This window comes from Peromyscus leucopus, chromosome 19, assembly GCF_004664715.2.
Source record: "Peromyscus leucopus breed LL Stock chromosome 19, UCI_PerLeu_2.1, whole genome shotgun sequence".
In the NCBI taxonomy this organism is placed as follows: Eukaryota; Metazoa; Chordata; class Mammalia; order Rodentia; family Cricetidae; genus Peromyscus; species Peromyscus leucopus.
This window is the reverse complement of record NC_051079.1, coordinates 24690346-24708429: the sequence shown is the minus strand read 5'-3', so window position 1 is coordinate 24708429 and position 18084 is coordinate 24690346. Positions and strand designations below refer to the sequence as shown.

At 45.7% G+C, this 18084-nt stretch overlaps 1 protein-coding gene across 2 annotated transcripts in view; it reads left to right on the top strand.

Annotated features, from left to right (window-relative positions):
- Nucleotides 1–18084, top strand: part of Sil1 (SIL1 nucleotide exchange factor) — a 238878-nt gene that overhangs the window by 80322 nt on the left and 140472 nt on the right. For both annotated transcript variants that reach the window (XM_028886778.2, XM_037197073.1), the window contains exon 3: nucleotides 1956–2094. In XM_028886778.2, coding sequence (XP_028742611.1) covers nucleotides 1956–2094 — 139 coding nt within the window. The remainder of the gene's footprint in view (nucleotides 1–1955; nucleotides 2095–18084) is intronic.

The following is an 18084-nucleotide window of genomic DNA, read 5'->3' as shown; positions in this document are numbered from 1 at the left end:
GGGTTGGGGATTGCCTTATTCTAAGGCCCCAAAGTCACACCTGCCTATGAATGGCATTCATTCATCATTCACTCATTCATTCAGCCATTATGAACTAAGTCTTGGGTGCTAGGTCTTGGGCATAGAGTGATAATAGATGGACCCAGTACCTGCCCCAGGAGTCTTGGCAGTTGGCAATCCTGAATGGCCACATCTTCCTGGCAGGCTCTCTTCTGTAGTCTCACGACACATCTACTATACTGCTCTTAATTCATACTCGCGCTCTCCCTCTGTCTCTTATTTCTTCTCCTTTCTACCCACTTTTCTCTCTCCTGGCCCTTCTTCCTTTTCCCATTGGAAGGGTCTTATATAGTGTACACTGGCCTTGCACTTGCTTATGTAACTGAGGCTGGGCTTGAACGTGATGATGATAAATACAATGTTGTTAGGGCTAGTGCTTGCGTTACAGTATCTCATCTAAAATATGAACTAGAGATTGTTATTTCTACTTTACAGGTGTAGAAACCTAGTCTTCAAAAGTTAAATAACTTGCTCAGAATCACACAAAACAATGAATTTTGTGTTATATGACAGAGAGCTTGAGTTCTTTACCTCTATGCCATAGTCAGTGATCTCATTAATTGTGAGATGATTTAAGAGCCTCTTTTTGCTCAAGATATTTTCCTTTCTGGTCCTTTACAAGGTGTGAAATTCTGCCACCTAAATTTCATGCTTTTATTTCTAGTTAAAATGTGGAAATTCTTAGAAGGGTTCTGTATTGTCATCAGCAATACCTTAACACCTTAACCTTTCTTCTGACAGCTAATTAAAGACGAGACACTGTGGGTCCCAGGCAGGTGGGAGTCCCTTTCTAGTGCTGGGGTGCTGCTTGAGGGAGTGTATGCACATGACACCTCCCAGGAGGCTTAGAATGGTTGAGAAATCAAACCGAGGTGAAGTCCTCAGCACAGATGTGGCTCCAGGGGAGACTTGAAGAAATCCGTGGGAAAGGGATGAAGAGTAACGCAGGAGCTGAGAGGCAGGGACAGCCTCCTGTGTGCTGGTGTGTGTGTGCTGGTGTGTGTGTGCTGGTGTGTGTGCTGGTGTGTGTGTGTGTGCTGGTGTGTGTGTGCTGGTGTGTGTGTGCTGGTGTGTGTGTGCTGTGTGGGCTCCCTCACTGTCCCACATGTCATTGCCCCGAGCTCTGGAACCCTCTGCTTCCAGGCTCTTGAGGCTCACATGACTACTTTCCTGCAAATACAGGTTTAAATGTGGGAGGCCAGCTCTGCAGGCACACATGCGCACTTGCTCACACGCAGACACATGCATTCAGGCAAACACTCATACACATAAAATAAAAATAAACTTAAAAAAGGGATACCAGGAAGAAGCAAAATGAATAATACTTGGTGCTCATGTTCCCACTCTCTGAGTGCTCCACAGACTCCATCTTATTCTCCCCTGGTGTTCATGGTTAGAAAGAAGCATGTTTGGGGAGGCAGTTTCCAATTTGGACATGTTCTTGCCTTGGCCCAGTTAGAACCCACATTCCCACTTGGAATTCTTACTCCATGGTTTGGAATGTTTCAGGACATTTATGCCCTATCGGTCCCCAGTGGGTCTGCCAGACTGCTTGGGAATCAAGTAGCCCTCAGCCACCAACCAGCTTGTCTGTAGCAAGAAGTTAAATAGAAAGTAACGACTGTGCTAACCTTCTCCCTAGCATTTATTTACCCCCTCAAGAGAGTATGGAATCTTCTGGGGGTATTCCTTATACATGTGTAAAAGGACTGTATATACCCCAAAACATATCACCTCACACGCTGGTTCTGGGCTGACCTTGGGAAAGGAACTGCAAGTGTCTAAACGTGTCTGAAGGCGGGAGGTGCAGACAGGAAGAGAGGAGGGTCTCGAGCTGTTGCTCTTCTTGCCTGGGCCCTTGTAGTGGTGGGTCATGCACTATTTTCTTTTCTCAGAATAATTTTGCGCTCACCAGCACAGAGAAGAGTATCCATAAGGAATCAGAGACAAAGGAAACCAGAGGAGAAGAGGAGCTAGACTCTGAGATCCTGGAGGTGTTTCAGCCGACTCAAGAGTGGCAGGTTCTTCGACCAGGTACCAGACCCGCTCTGTTCCTTTGAAATACACAAAGGTCCTTTGTTCTTGAAGGTTGGGAGCAGCCATTCTCGTGGTGACCATCAGACTGGGGCCTGGGGACCGTCATTCTCTAGCAGAGTTTGTGGCATGTGAGTGCCCTGGAAGGGAGGCTTGTGGTGGGTGGCCGCGCTTTCTGAGCAAGCGATGGGAAACTTTGTCTCCCTGCACGTCTGGAGCACAGGAGAGGCAGTGACATGTGCTTTGCTCGGCAAATGCTATTCTGGGCTCTGCTGCTCTACTCAGTGCTGCTGAAATAGTTAGTGTTCATGGGAGAATCCTGAGCACTGGTGCAGGGCCCAAATCTTCTGTCAGAGGAACCCATGCCAAGGAAAAGAAGGGCTGGTCCTTGCCTGATCATAATTGGGGCATCTTCAGAAGGAACAACTTTCTAACCCTTTTCTGACCCTGAGTCAAGGGTTTCAGGTAATAATGACAGTAGTCTGTAATTGGGAAATGCGTACCATATTCAAGTGTGTGGCTGACTTCCTGGTGTGAGGTCTTTGATTTCATAGCAATACAGTTGTTACTATCTTTATTACCCAGTGGGAATACTGAGGCTCAGGGAGGTTGGATAACTTGTCCTGTTATTTATCTAACTTGTCCTGTGTCATTGACCTCAGAGCCTTGGTCCGCTCTCTTCCCACTTCCTTCCCATTTCCAGCTGCCCTTGGCTGTCCTCAGGTGCAAGCTCTTGGTGCTCTGACCATGGCAGAGGGGACGGCTAGGCCTGGCAGCAGACGTAGTGTGGTTTCATCAGGTCCTTGCTGGATCCGTCCATCCCTGTGTCCTCACAGCCCCCATGCTGCTGTGCTGCCCGGGATAGCGTTCGCCGTGCCAGCCAGCAGTGCCGCTCCTGCTTGGCTTGCATGTGGGTAGTCGCTGCCACCCGAGAGTGCTGAAGCACCAGAGAAGCCCAGTGGGAGCTAATGGCGTCAGGCAGAGGGAAGTTTAAGAACAGAGGCCTTTGATTCAGCAGGTCCAACTCTGCCTGTCCTCTCTCAGCTTCCCTGGGAACAGAATTTGGTTGTTGAGGAATAGCTTAGAGAGGCTCTCAGGAGTGGGGAGGTAAAGGTGTGGCTGGGTCCTCTGCTTTTATGGAGAGTTGCTGGTTTTCTTTCAACAGGCAAGCGCTTGGATAGATGGGGGCCGATGTTCTGGGTTCCTACTTCGACTCTGTTCCTTTGGCTGGGTCAGTAGCCTCCTTCAAGTCTTTGGTCTATACTGCGAACAGAAGAGGGCTCATACTTCTGATTTTGAGACTTGCCTAGGCCCTAGTGGAGCTGCTTGTGGCTAATGGCTCAAGAGCTGCTGCATGAATACTTGGGAAGGAAGAGCCAGAGACTGTGTGACTGGAGTGAGGAGTGGGCTCTGAGAGCCTCAGGAGAACTGGAGAGAAGCACTTGTCTTACGTTTAACTTGATGCTCCTTTGACAACACCCTCTACCCCGTAGTTTCTCAAGAGCTCCTTGTAAACACTTCTGTACAAAATTCTCTTGAAGCTGCTGCAAAGGCTGTTTGTTGCATCTGAGCACACTGTGGATACAAAGTCTTCTACCCAGTGCATGTCATGAAGGCATCACTTGGGTGTTCTGGTTTTCTGAGGTCAATTTTTCACTTGCACATATCTTCAGTCCAATTGTGGAGTTGGACACCTCTGAGGGTGCATGAGCACACAGCCTTCTTCTCCTAGTGGTCTTACCTGGGGAGGGGGACTTAGGGTGTGAAGGAAAGACTTTGATGGTTATGAAATGGTCTCCCTTTCTCCTCCAATGGCAGTTTTGAAGAGGGTAGGGATAAACACAAACAGAAAGTTTAGTAGAGCGTTTTCTTGCTTGAGAGCCAGAGGCAGGCACAGGAAAATGGTGGGTACTGCAGAGGATTTTAAAGAAAATGGTAAGTTTATATAGATAGTTGTTGATCCTATCTAGGCCTACCAGTTCTGCCCTCTTGTTCAAAGAACGTTTGGCCTCTTAAGGAAAGGCTGTACCTCTAACTTCCTTTTGCCTCAAAGGGAAGAATACTAGAGTATAGAGACTATGAGTTATGGGCTAGGCTCCTTGGGAGGCAGATTGCCAGATTACCTGCTGCAGCCTGGCGCACCAGGGGATAGCACATGACTTTTCAGGTCTTCCCACTAGCCCAGGTGGGAACTTGATTCAGCACACAGCACTGAGACAGCTACTTCCCCTGCAGCCTGCTGCCTTGGTTACTACTGTCAGTGTCGTCCCTGGGAGCTGCTGTTCCTGGAAGGGGTTTTTCTGTCTCTCTGTCTTCGGTTTATTTTGGGATCTGTCTCACCTAGCGGAGGCACAGCACAAGCGTTTGTGTGTGGATCCAGCAACAGCTGCTAATGAGCAAGCAGGGGAAAGCTGCTGGCGGGTCCTTTTGGTAGTGGGCAGGGAACTGAGACATTTGTCCTGGAGCCGAGGACTCCTGGATCCCGGAATTCTGTGCCACTTGTTAGTGTAGAACACTGGTCACAGCCAGATCCCATGACTTGTCTTCCCTGAGCATTTTCTGAGATCCCACTTTGTGCCAGGTGCTATTCTTGTAGCTGAGATATCGATAAGAGCTCACATTTACTAAACCTTGATTCTGCTGGTGACCCTTAAGGGTAGATGCTGTAACTACCCTCATTTTACAGACAAAGCTCATTCTCAGCAAGAGGAAATTACTTAGACAAGCAACAAGTGGAAGAGTCAAAATCCAGACAGCTAAAGCCCAGCTTAAACCCTGTGCCATGCGGTCTTCCTAAGGAACAAAATAGACCCGATCCCCCTGTGTCTGAGCTTACAGGCTCACGAACAATACAGAAACACCAAAAAGGCCATTGGTGGGGCAGGGCCAGGGCCAGGGCCCTCTCTAGTGGGGCCGTTGGCCTAACTTTATGATGCTGGGCCTGAGCTTGTGGGTGCTCAGGTTGCTCAGTCTCTAAACCTTAGTTTCCATAACTGAAAATAGGAATGTGAGTAATAACTTCAGAGAAGTGGTATGAGAATAAAGCAAGGGGTGTGTGTGTGTGTGTGTGTGTGTGTGTGTATAAGTGTAAGTGTAAGCTGTTTCTCAGAGGGCCTGACAAACAGGACATACTCAATATGTTCTCATTTAAAAACTTCACCTTTGCTCCCTTTCTTTGGGGACTTGCAGCAGAAGAGGAGGTGAGGAGGACACCTGGACACAGGCCACCCAAGTCCTACCTGTTTGGCCCCTCTGGGCTCAGGAAAGCACAGCCAAGCTCAACCTGAGACTTCTTATGACCTGATTTGACTTGAAGGCGGCTGTGAGAATCCCTGAAATAATGGTATTAGAGCCCAGTCAATGGGAGCATGCAGGAAGTCTGTGCAAGAACACGTTTATGTGATGGGTGAAAAAGAGAAAAAAAAATGGAAATCATCAACAACTGATGAGAGCAATCCAAGAATTACAGAGCGCCAGCCATCTGGTCAGATCATTTCAGATCTACACGAGCAATAAGAGGGAATTGAATTTTAAAAACCTCATTTAGAGTGCACCAACTACTCTGGTTTCAAGTATTTAAAAGAGGAGCCTGATTTCCTCCAGGCTCTGGACATCTGTCTGAAGGAGCATCTGACCCTAGTCAGGGTGACAGCAAGGCTGTTCCTCTGGGGCCTTTGATCCTTTGCAGCTTCAGAGGGGCTGTGTGGTTCATTTGTTCTGTGTTCAAGGAATCAGTTCAATTCTAGTGCTGTGTACTAAGGATTGGTATTGGATCCCCCAAGTTAAAGGCTTGGTTTCCCCATGACTGTCCCCATTTCATCTGCCACTTCTAAATCTTGGGCTACCTATACCTCTTACTACCCAGAATTCTCACACCCTCTCCTCAGGTTTGATAATTTTGATAATTAAATAAACTCAGAGGGGCTCTTAACCCAACGGTTAAGAGCACTGGCTGCTCTTCCAGAGGACCTGGGTTCAATTCCTAGCACCCACATGGCAGCTCACCTCACAAGTGTCTGTTAACTCCCACTCCAGGGCATCCTCACACACACATATGCGCACTTTAAATAAAAACAAACCTTAAAACAAAACAAAACAAAACAAAAAACAACTCAGAACACACTGCTTAAGTGTATCTGTTTGGTTTCAAGAATGCAACGCAGAGCCGGGCAGTGGTGGCGCATGCCTTTAATCCCAGCACTTGGGAGGCAGAGCCAGGCGGATCTCTGTGAGTTCAAGGCCAGCCTGGGCTACAGAGTGAGTTCCAGGACAGCCGGGTCTATATAGAGAAAACCTGTCTTGAAAAAACCAAAAAACAACAAACAAACAAAAAACCCCAAACCTCCCCCAAAACAAAACAAAAAAGAATGCAACCTGGGAGCAGCTAAGGAGAAAAGGTTCAGACAGTGAACTCTGAGAGTCATGTGGTGGTCTGTCTGCCCAGCTCTGATGCCCTCTGTGGGTTCACCATCTTCCACTTCAAACGTCATTCAGGAAGAGCTCCGAAGCCTATGGTCTAGGACCTTAAATGGAAGTTGCATTACACAGCATGATTGATGCCAAGCAGTGGCTGTAGGTGATCAATCTTCAGTTCCCCTGCACTCCTCAGGCATAGAGAATGGTTCTTAAAATGCCAGCCCTCAAATTTTGAAGTAGTCCTTCTGGTGACCAGTCTCCATGCTGAAGTTAGCTGAATCCCCACCAAGAGTCACTTATTAGCATAAATTCTGACATGGTTGAAAGGCACTTGGTTGTGAATAACAAGTCTCTTGTCACTTAGGGAAATTTTATACATTTTAGAAGCACTGTGATGAGGGGTGCAGGGCAAAGACAGATCAGTTTTTTGTTTGTTTGTTTGTTTATGCATGTCACAGGTTGCAGTTGAGGCGAGACTAAGGTCCAGACCTTCCAGTGTGTCTGCAGCCTCTTCAGGTCTGTGGTTGAGAGGCAAAGTGACCATCCTTACCGATCATCACATTCTTCAGGATCCTCCAAAAGCCTCATCTCTCCTTTCAGTCCATCCCACACTGAAACAGTGTATATCCCCAGGGCACGGGGTGTCCATGAGCAGTGGGTGGGAGCCTAGAAGAGGACTAAGGCCAGTCCATACCTGAAATATGTGCCTTACCAGAGTGGAGCTATGGGACTTAATGGTTGCCATCAGGAGGAAATGGTGTAAAGGAAGAGTCATCTCTTGGCTGATCTTTCACTCTGGCTTAAACGTAGCTTTGAAAATGTGGAGGGGGACTGGAGAGAGGAAACTGTAGCTTTGGGATGTTTTTGTTTGTTTTGTTTTCTCTTGCAGGGTCTCACTGTGTAGCCCTGGCTGGCCTAGAACTTGCTGTGTAGAACAGGCTAGCCTCTAACTCACAGAGATCTGCTTGCTGCTGCCTTGCAACTGCTGGAATTAAAGGTATGCGTCTCATGCTTGGCTCTACCTTCGTTTGGGCCCCAGTTGCTGCCCCTAGCAACCTTTCAAGATGAGGTGCTCAGAAGAGCCTATCTTTGGTTCATTCACCTGTACAGTGCTTTCCTTTCCTAGTTTAGGGCCTTTCAAGTTTTCTAGGGATTCACTAAGAATGGAATCCATTCATTTTCTACCTATATTTTGGTTTCTCTTCCTCTAATACTGTCACTTTCCCAGCCTTGATTAAGCATTGTCTGCTCTGAGCATCTGCTTTGTTTCTTGTTAATGCAAGTTTGTCAGGGGTGGAGGGGATTGTTAATCCCACCGATTCAAGGAAAAAGACTACTGACCCAAATCATTGTGGCCAAACTAATTATAGCAAGCTTTTTTTTTTGTTCGTGTACATGGGCTGTCTCTCCCTAAAGGCAGGTTCAGGAGATCAGCATTAGACACAGGAAAATAAGGGTTTTTATAGTTCAGGAGTAGGTGGTGGGGTTACAGAAGCAGAACATAAGCATCACAAATTAGTCATAGCAACCTCCTGAATCAAAGACATGGTTGCAAGGTGGCCATAACAAGGAAATCATAATAACATGATCATAACAAGGTGGTCATAATAGCCTTTTGAAACAAAGGCATGGTTGCCGTTTCCTGGAACAGGTGGTACAGAACCATTTGTAGTTAAGATTACAGGTGGGTCATAGCCCAGTCCTTGAGAAACAGAGATTTAATCATAAACAGGAATAAACTTAGTTTGTCTTTACTATAAGATGGCTCTCAGGCCCAAGATGGAGGCAGGCTGGTTTATCATTGCCCCTTGTCTTATGTGTGCCTATCAAGTTCTTGATAGGATCTTAGCATTCTTTATTTGGAGGGAAACAAAATTTGTAACGCATTGAAAGATGCATGGCCTGCTCGTTTGTTATATCTGTTTGGTTAGCATAGAAAGAACAAAATTTTAAAGGCCATATAATTTTGGTACTATATGTGTTAATGGTACTGTAGGTATTAATGGTACTGTAGGTATTAATGGTACTGTAGGTGTTAATGGTACTGTAGGTATTAATGGTACTGTAGGTATTAATGGTACTGTAGGTGTTAATGGTACTGTAGGTATTAATGGTACTATAGGTGTTAATGGTACTGTTGGTATTAATGGTACTGTAGGTAGCCATTTTGTTCCCTTTGCAAGGGAGTTTCCTTTTGATCTAACATTCCAGCCTTCTGTTGAGGATAGGGATGATGTATTCTCTTCTGCTGCTGCTTCTCAGGTGAAATTAGGATGCTCTTGTCAGGGCCCAGGAGGCTGGAATGTTAGTCAGAGGTCGGGAGGCAATTAGGACAATGCAGCATTTATCAAAAGCATCTGGTTTATTGGCCCAACTGAAGAGTCAGGGAGCAATCACATCTGCTAGACTAGTTTACATCAGTTTTCAACAAGTCCTGGGGCTTTCTGGTTTTGTAGGACTACCTGGGGCTGGTGTGGTGTAGGTCACCTTTGGAGCAGTTTGTAGTCCACAGCTGATTCCTGGATGATGTCTACCAGACAAGTTGAACTCTGACAAGACAGATGCAGACCAGGGACAGGAGTTGAAGAACTTAAAGGAACCCTTTCTATTCGGAGCCCCCCCCCCCCCAGGAATAGGCAATAGGCGGGGAGTGTAGGCTGTTGATTGACAGGAGTATTTATCTGGAGTCCCTTTGGCTTGTGAGAGGTGGATCTAAGTTATGACTTTCTCAATTGTCTCAAACTTAAATTACCGTTGTTTGTAGTCGGTACTGAAATCCTACTGTAGAAAGAGCAGCTGACAGGTGTCCAGAACAGCTGAAGTAGACTCACATCTTTGAGTCATAGCAAAAGCTATGGCTTTGGGTTAAAATTCCTGAACCTTTTTTTTCTGTCCAAAGGGCTGGGTATATAGATTGGACAGAGATTTTTTTTTTTTTTTTAGCATGATGAGAGGCATCTATATTTTGAAGACAACTAGAGGAATTTTAAAGTCTTGAGCTTGTGACTGATAATAGTAGTTAGTGATTTTCTATCTTATTAGAACTTTGTTGATTAATGTTAAACTTTGGACTTTTGAAGTCTTAGTATAACAGTAGCATAGAGGAGAGAAGAAATATGAAATAGCTCTCATTTTAAAATCATTTTTTATGGCTGGGTGGTGGTGGTGGTGGTGGTGGTGGTGGTGGTGGTGGTGGTGGTGCAGGTGGTGCACACCTTTAATCTCAGCACTCAGGAGTCAGAGCCAGGTGGATCTCTGAGTTTGAGGCCAGCCTGGTCTACAGAGCAAGATCCAGAACAGGCACCAAAACTACACAGAGAAACCCTGTCTTGAAAAAAATCATTTTTTATATCTTTTTTTTTTAAGTAAATTTATTTTACAACATCATTTAGTTCAACATAATAGCCACAGATTCCCCTCTTCTCCCACTCTCGCCCCCCTCCCCCATTTTTTATATCTTTATAGTTTGTATTTACATATATGAAATAATTTTATTAGGCCCTCATAACTTATTTAGGCTTTTTTTTTTTTTTTTTTTTTTTTTTGTATTTTGAGACAGGGTTTCTCTGTGTAGCTTTGCGCCTTTCCTGGAACTCACTATTAGCCTAGGCTGGCCTTGAACTCACAGAGATCCGCCTGCCTCTGCCTCCCGAGTGCTGGAATTAAAGGTGTGTGCCACCACCACCCGGCCGTATTTAGGCTTTTTTATCTGTAGAGGTTTATAACTTAAATTACTTTTAGACTTTGATAATTTGCATAAACTTTAATTTTTTTTTATCCAATTGGTTATCATTAGACACACATAAGTGGTTGATTATTGAGAGTAGTCTTTGGAGAGCAAGTTACTTTAATTAAAAGAATAGTAAAAGCTTTGAGACGAGGTGGTGCATGCAGTGGAGCTCTGTTCAGTCTGCTCCTGTCCTAACTCGCTGCGGTCCGAAGCTGCACTGCAGCCATGGCTTTTAAAGATGCCAGAAAGAAGCCAGCGGAACCCGGGGTGAAGCGCTGAATTCGAATCGTGCTCATCAGCCTCAGCGTGAAGTTGCCAGAGAAGATGTGTGCTGTCCTGATCAGAGGTGCGAAAGAACCGGTGCGCATGCCTGCCAAGACAGTCTCTACAAGAGACACACCTGTGGCGAAGGAAGTCACTATTGCAGTTGCCAAAGTCAACTATTTTAATAAATTGACTTAATCAGTTATTTAAAAAAAAAAAAAAAGGAAGGTAAAAGTTACGTTGAAACCTGTTTTGTGAGTTTATCTTTTAGTGTGAAGTAAGCAGTGTCTGCCTTTTTCAGCAGGAGACCTTATATCTGTAGAAACGCGAGAGAGCTACAATTAGCCGCCAATACCATCAGAGATCTGAGAAGGAGAAATTATAGCAGGAAGTGTAATCCAAATGGCCTGTGTATTAATTAAAATGGCAGAGACTTACCAGCTATCTGGACGATTACCCTAGGCTCCCGTAGTGGACTTGAGTGTTTTGTTGGGGCCAGAGGTTGTAAGTCTTCAGCTATCACATAGGACAGCATTTTAACTTCAGCTGCTGCACAGGACAGCATAAGCCTTTGGCTGCCAGACCAGAGGGTCTGAAAGATTTTCCTGTGGAGGAGGAACTTGGAAAAACTTTGACAAGACAGAGTAGAGCAGTCAACCCAACAGTGTCCACAGTTTGGGCAGGTCCTGGTAGCCGGCAAGTCATGGGGAAGCTATGCCCAGTGGTTAGTGTTACCACATTCAGGTCTGTGCCCCATCATTTTCTATGGAGACCTTAGGGTCACCACTAGGAGTCTGCATTTCTATCTATCACAGAAAGTTTTTTTTTTTTAATTAAACATTTTAAATGCCATATTTGGCAGATCTCTGAATAGTTTTGAGGGCCATCTATTAAGTATACTTGATTTTTAAATCAACTTTACTTGTTTTAGGTTTAACATTGAAAATACATACAGGAGGCTAAATAAAGCTTGTCCCTGTAAATGAGTTACATTTGTATTTAGCATGACTATGAGTATAGTTTTGAACATATTAAAGAATTTGATTATTTATAAGGTGACTTAATTTGCATGTCTTAATTATCTTTAACAGTTTATAGCAAGTTTGTAGCTTTTATAAGAATTTTACAGTTTTATCCTTGTTAAGTTTAGCCTTTAAAAAATTACCATTTTTGAACTGAAGCTCTTTTAGTATAAAATAAAACTTTACAACATAAATACAGTCCATAGAGAGACTGGCAAATTTACTTCCCTGGTCTTTTTATATTGCACCATTGAAGAATATCACAGTTTCTTGTATGACTCAATTTATCAAAACAGCTAAAGCTTAACAAAGTTAGCAAAGACAAGGACACTAGACATACATACATTAAGTCAGTCTCCGTTAGCCTTTCTCAGGGTGAGCTTTTAAACATGTTTTGGGTTGGCATATTTCAGTTAAATAGAACAGTTAACTAGACGTGGAACTACAGGAGTTAAAAAGCAAGGCTAATACATATGGAGACTTTTCCAGAACTGTGGACTTTGATGGATTAGGTCTTTTTGTTGTTGTTGTTTTTGGCTGGTGATTCTATCTATATGCTTAGTTTCACAGCCTAAATGGTAAGACTACCTATGTATAAATGTCTAGTTATTAACCCTGTGTTATAAGTTTTAAGTCAACTTTTGTTACAGTTTTACAGATTTTTTAACCTTATCTAGTAAACTTATAAATCTTGAGATACAGAAAGTTTGTATAATAGTGTTACAAATCTTGAGATAAGGTTTAGCAAAAGTTGTAGGCAGTTAAATGAAACCAGTAGTCTAGATTTTTTTTTTTTTTTAGCTGCTCTGCCTTGCTCTTTTTTTTCCTGTCACAAATCAGGTGGCTCACCTGACACAGGACAGAAACTTTCCAACTCCAGAGCCAGCTTTTCAATACAGCAGAACAGCATAAAACAATATTTCAATGTTATTGATCCCCAAAGACATTTGAATCCCTGCTAAACTGAACCCAGTGACCAGGAAGCTCAGAGATAAGGAACTCTGAGTCCTGGCTGTCACAGTCGCCATAGCAAGTGGTGGTGATGGATTTGGGCCTGGGTTGGGGGAGTGCATCAGGACTCTCTTGAGGGAGGCAGGATGGCAGGCCTCTTTAGGCTGACAAATGGCTGCACTAGAAGAAGAGTGGTGGGCTAACATATATGAAGACCCCAGAGGACTCGGTGGAGACATTGCGATGTCTTCATTTCTCATGTAGGCCAGTTTCTTCTCTAGCCTGCAGGGGTAGCTCTGCTGCCCCTCAGCAGCCAGATCGGAGCCCCACTGCCAACCTGGACAGGCGGAGGCCCAGGCAACAAGACTTGCCCCTCCGCTGCAGGTACTGCCAAGGCCGAGGGCACTCGGTACTGTTGGCTGAGCTCTGCCACGGGAGCATGCCTGCTCGGGATTCGGGACAGTGTCCAGGGTGCAGTCTGTGGGCTTGATTGTGATAGAGAGCAGCTGCTGGCCAGCCTCTCTTTAACAAGTATTTGTGTGCCTAATGCTTACCCTGTGTCCCTTCTCCCTCCTTCCTCTGCTCCCGTCCACATGTTCTCTCCAAGGTTTAATCAAGAGTACTTATCAGAGGAGCACAGCCTCGGCTTTCAAAGGTCAGCTCCCCAAATGGCTGAGATGAAAAACTTAGACTGAGCAGGGAGGATGGAAAACTAGCTGCCAATACCAGCGCCGGCCAAGAACTCTGCTTCAGTTCAGAAACTCTGTGTGGCTCCAGCTGCCCCCTTTCTCTAGGATGGGCGTCACCCTGCTGGTGACATAGCTTGAGCCCTCTTCAAGGGGACTGAGCAGGGCTTAGAACAGCTCTCAAGGGCTGGCCTAGAGCTGGAACAGAGGCCCTTTTCTGGAACTTGTTGCGTGTTTAGTTTTTGCAGAGCACACGTAGGGATTGATCTGTAACTTAGTGATGAGGAGGAGAGGGAACACAAGGGAGGAAGCTTGAGTGGAGGGGAAACCCCATAAACAGTGACCTGAATGTGAGCACAGACTTACGGCCTTTCCTTGCCTAGAGAGGCAAGGTGTATTGGGAAATAGTGGCATGGTAGTGTTAGGCAGTGTCCATTGTGTTATGGAGAGGACCCTTTAAGAGACAAGAAGTGAGGAGCTCCAATAGCTGGTTGATTTCAAATGTATGAAAGTGCATATAACCCATGAATCTGTCCTTGAGTCCAGCCAGGGGTGATGGTAGCAGACAGGAGATAGAGAAGGACGATGTAGATGCCTGGGTTGGAGAGCAAGTCTGGAGCCTAAAGTGTGGTCTCCAAGAGAGCCATGTCAAAAAACTTTTGTTTCATGTTTTGTTAGTTGAACTCGTGCAGCATGCCAAGTGTAGTGTTTGGTGTCAGGAAGTCTCTGAAGGCATAGCCGAGGTTTGCCTGTGTGAGCTTACAATATGGAGAGGACCCTAGATGGGGATGTGACTCTGTGACAACATAACAGGACAGAGTCACTGAGGCTTCTTGAAGAGATTTTTTATGTGTTAGGAAAGAACCAGTACAGATGGATTTAAAATCCAGGCTGGACGCCAGGCATAGTGGAGCACACCTTTAATCCCAGCACTCAGGAGGCAGAAGCAGGTAGATCTCTGTGAGTCTGAGGCTAGCTTGGTCTACAGAGTGAGTTCCAGGACAGCCAGGGATATGTAGAGCAACTCTGTCTCAAAACAAAACAAAAAATTCAGGAAGTCGTTGATAGGGCAAAGTGATTTTGGTGACAGGTGGAAAAGTCATGGCCTCTTGATTGGCACGAGCTTTAGAAATTGGGATGAGAGGTGGAAGGAAACATGGGAAGGGGAAGAGATCTGGAAGAAGCTGAGGAAGCTTCCTTTATATTAGCCGAACTGAGGGCGAGTTCTGCCTTGAGTGATGAAAAAGGGGTTTGACTGTATGCTTGACAAAATAGGGTTAGCAAGGAGTACTGTGAGAACTTGGGGACCAAGTGGTCAGAGTTCAGCATCTCCAACTCAAGGAAGGGCCTAGTAGACACACAAGAGGCTGGTGACTCTAAAAGCAAGCTCTGGACAGTGGATGGCTACCGCGTGAGGTGCTGACGGCCGAGGAGTAATCGGCAGATCTCTACGCCGTGGGTTGGTGAAGCTGCTGAGTCTGTATCGTCTGTGGGCCTTTGTGAGGAAGAGCTCTGGTCGGCTGGAGAGCTGCAAGGTCCTCTGTGAGCTAGTTCTGAGCGTCCCTTTTCTGAAGACAGGGAGAGTCCGTGGGATGCGTTGAGAGCCTCGACGGCGGCTTGTCCATCCGAGTGGCATCTGCACTCGCTAGCCACTGCTCTTCCAGTGTGCCTGCAGAGACGGCAGTGCTGGAGGCGGCCGTGTGCCTGGCTCTGCAGGCTGCTGTTGCTTGTGCTGCAGCGGGGCCGGTTGTGTCTGCTCACGTTAAGGCTTCACTGTTACTGCTTATAAATTGACAGGCTGTTGATAGTTCCTTCCTTTCCATACTAGGTTATTTTGGGCAAACCAAAAGTTGAACTTTATTTAATATTTTTTAAATTCCCAGAAAAGTATGTTTATAGTTTGTGTAATGCTGTTGTTAAGAAGATGAGAACTATTTCTTTGGATTAAAAAGTTAGAAATTTGATTACCTGTATCCATAATTAGTTTATCAGGGCAGAGGTGAGTGTTTATGGAATAGTAATAGAGTATATTTGTAAAAGTCCTCCCACTCCAGGAGCATGGAAAGACAGAAATCTCTCCTGGGCCTCACCCTAGCAACAGCCTAGATGTTTCGAGAACATCCTTCGCTTAGCCTTCTCTTAGCATTTCCTGGGTTTGCCAACTCTGTCTTTTAGGCAGAAGAGCAGAGGTTGTCTATTATGTTTCTCATGGCTAAGAATAATCGAGAGTTAATAAGATCCAGGAATTTTAATCTAGCAATTGGATAGAGAAGAAAACTTTTTTCTTTTTACTTCTTGATTTTTCTTAAAGCTTTCCTTGTGTTAAGTTCTTTGTGAACATGTTTAAAGTAGAGTCATCTGCTGAGTGTGGTGGTATATCCCTGAATCTGGGCAAGTAGGGTCATTCTTGCCTATATATAGTGAGTCGGAGCTCCAGGCCAGCCTGGGCCGTATGAGACCCTGTCTCCAAACAGCGAAGGAGTGAAAAACAGAAGACCTGTGGAGAGCGAGCCTGAAAACAGTCCCCGGGAAGACCCTATGGGAACAGAACCAAGTGACATTTGGAGCCTGTTGATATGAAGAGGGGAGCAGTCAGTGAGGCAGATGCAGGGGGCTTCAGCTCTCCTTGGTTTTCTGGCCTCCATCTTCGGGTTAGAGCCAGATGATCCCAAACACGGTGGAGTAGGTGGCGCCCTCTGCAGGGTGGTTAGAGAACTGTTGTTTGCCTTCAAATCTAGGATTTTCCCACCTATTTTAAAACTTGATCTGACTGTGATGAGGCCAGTCAGTGTCTTGGTTTTAGAGTGACTGGAAAAATGCTCCTCTTCCCTTCCTGTTTTTTTTTTGTTTGTGTGTGTGTGGTGTATGTGTCTGTACAGGTGTGGGGATATTTGTGGAGGAGAGTGTGTGTGGTGTACATACATGCTTGCTTGTGCCTGTGTGGAGACCAAAGGAGGGTGTCAGGTGTCCTGCTCTGTCACTCTCGACTTATTCCCTTGAGATGGGGTCTCTCACTGAACCTGGAGTTAGGCTGGAGGCCAGCAAATCCAGCAGTATTCTTGTGTGGGCCTCCTGCAGCGCTGGGGTTAGAGGCTTGCGTGGCCACGCCCATGGGCGCTGGCCATTTGAACTAAGGTCCCCATGCTGTGCAGCAAGTGCTCTTCCCTGCAGCTCCTCCACGTGAACGTGGGAGACGGGGTCTCACTGCTCTGTAGACACCATCATTCATTGCTTTTATGAGGGGGCAGGGGCTTTGAACTCGGGCCTCCTGCCTGTGACAAGCACTTTATCCCCGGTACCCCTCTGGTGTTCATGTCTCCCTTTCCCCTCAGAGCCTGCCACTGTTGCCTCCTTTCCTTCCTTGCTCTATGACCTGCTGCTACCTGCAGCTGAGGGGCAGGGGGCAGGGGGCAGGGGGCAGGGAGGGATAGTTGGGATGTATGCAGCTGAGGGAGTACTTTCTCAATTCTGTTAGCATCAAAGAAATGACTTCCAAGCCAGTCCTTCCAGCCATGCATTTCACTGATCAGTCAGAATGAGAGGAAAAACACATTAGCATTACCAGAGAGGGTACTTGGGGAAAATCAAGTCTGTGGAACTGAGTGATCTAAAGTCATAGCATTAAAAACAAATCTTGAAGTGAAGATGGAATGTTTCCTAGTCTGTCTCCCATGGCCAGGTCCCTTCATGCATACCCCCTGTTCTGTATGAATGGCATGTGCCCGGCCTTAAAGATCCTGAAGAGGGGGTAGTTGCCTGGACTGCCCATCATTGGCTATTTCTAGCCATGACATGGGAAAACAGCAATTCCAGAGGGTTTTTTTCCTTTTAAAAATCTTCACTAATTTCACGTGTGTGACTGTGTGCCTGACTATATGTCTGTGCAGCATGTGCATGCAGAGTGCCTGGGGAGGCCAGGGAAGGGTCTCAGATCTCCTGACACAAGTTCAGTAGGTTATGAGCTGCCCCGTGTGGGTACTGGGAATGGGACCTGGTTTCTCTTTAAGAGCAGCAAGTGCTTTAAGTGCTGAACCATCTCAGTGTAGCTCATGTTTTTAAATCCTGTGACTTCCATGGTGCCATATATTTGCCAAGAGTTCTCTTGAGGAGGAGTGGATGGGAGGGAAGGAGAAGGGAGGTAGCGGGGAGGGGACGGGAGAAGAAGAGGGAGGGGAAACTGTGGTTGGTATGTAAAATAAATTTAAAAATTTAATAAAAAAAGAGTTCTCTTGAATTAAGCATGGCTTCATTATCATTATTTTATTTCCCTTCTTCCCTTGTACCAGTCCAGTTGAGGTCTCAGAGAGTAGCCTCTTAGACCGAGTCTAGCAATCTGCTTCTTATTAAGAGAAAGAAATCCTCTGGTTGTGAAGACAAAAGTAAAATGAAGTTTGTCTCCTTTGGAAAAAAAGAACAAATGCCGCGTCCTTTTCAGTCCCTCAAGCTCTTGAGGGAGGAGTGGCCAGAGGGCAGAGCTTGGGATGTATTTGGGATTTGGTTGTTGTTGCAGTACCTTGAATGTCACAGCCTGCCTGGGTCAGACTTTGACCTATGTCTTCTACAGCTGCGTAGCCTTGGGCAGGGTACTTAATTCCACTCCAATTTAATGAAATGTGTTCTCATTAAAAAAGAAGGTGGTAGTGGTGGAGGAGAGATTGCTTGGCTCTTGAGAACACTTAACCGCTCCTGCAGAAAACCCAAGTTCAGTGCCAGCACCCATATCAGGCCGCTCTCAACTGCCTGTAACTCCAGTTCCTGTTCCTCTGCCTGCTTGTGTGGGTGCCTGATGTACATGGTACACATAAATTCATGTAGGCACACACATGCACAGAAGAAGAAATGCAATAAAAGGAAAGATGCCCATCTATAAAATAGATACAATAAAAAACAAAACAAAACAATAAAAACCCTAGCATTTATT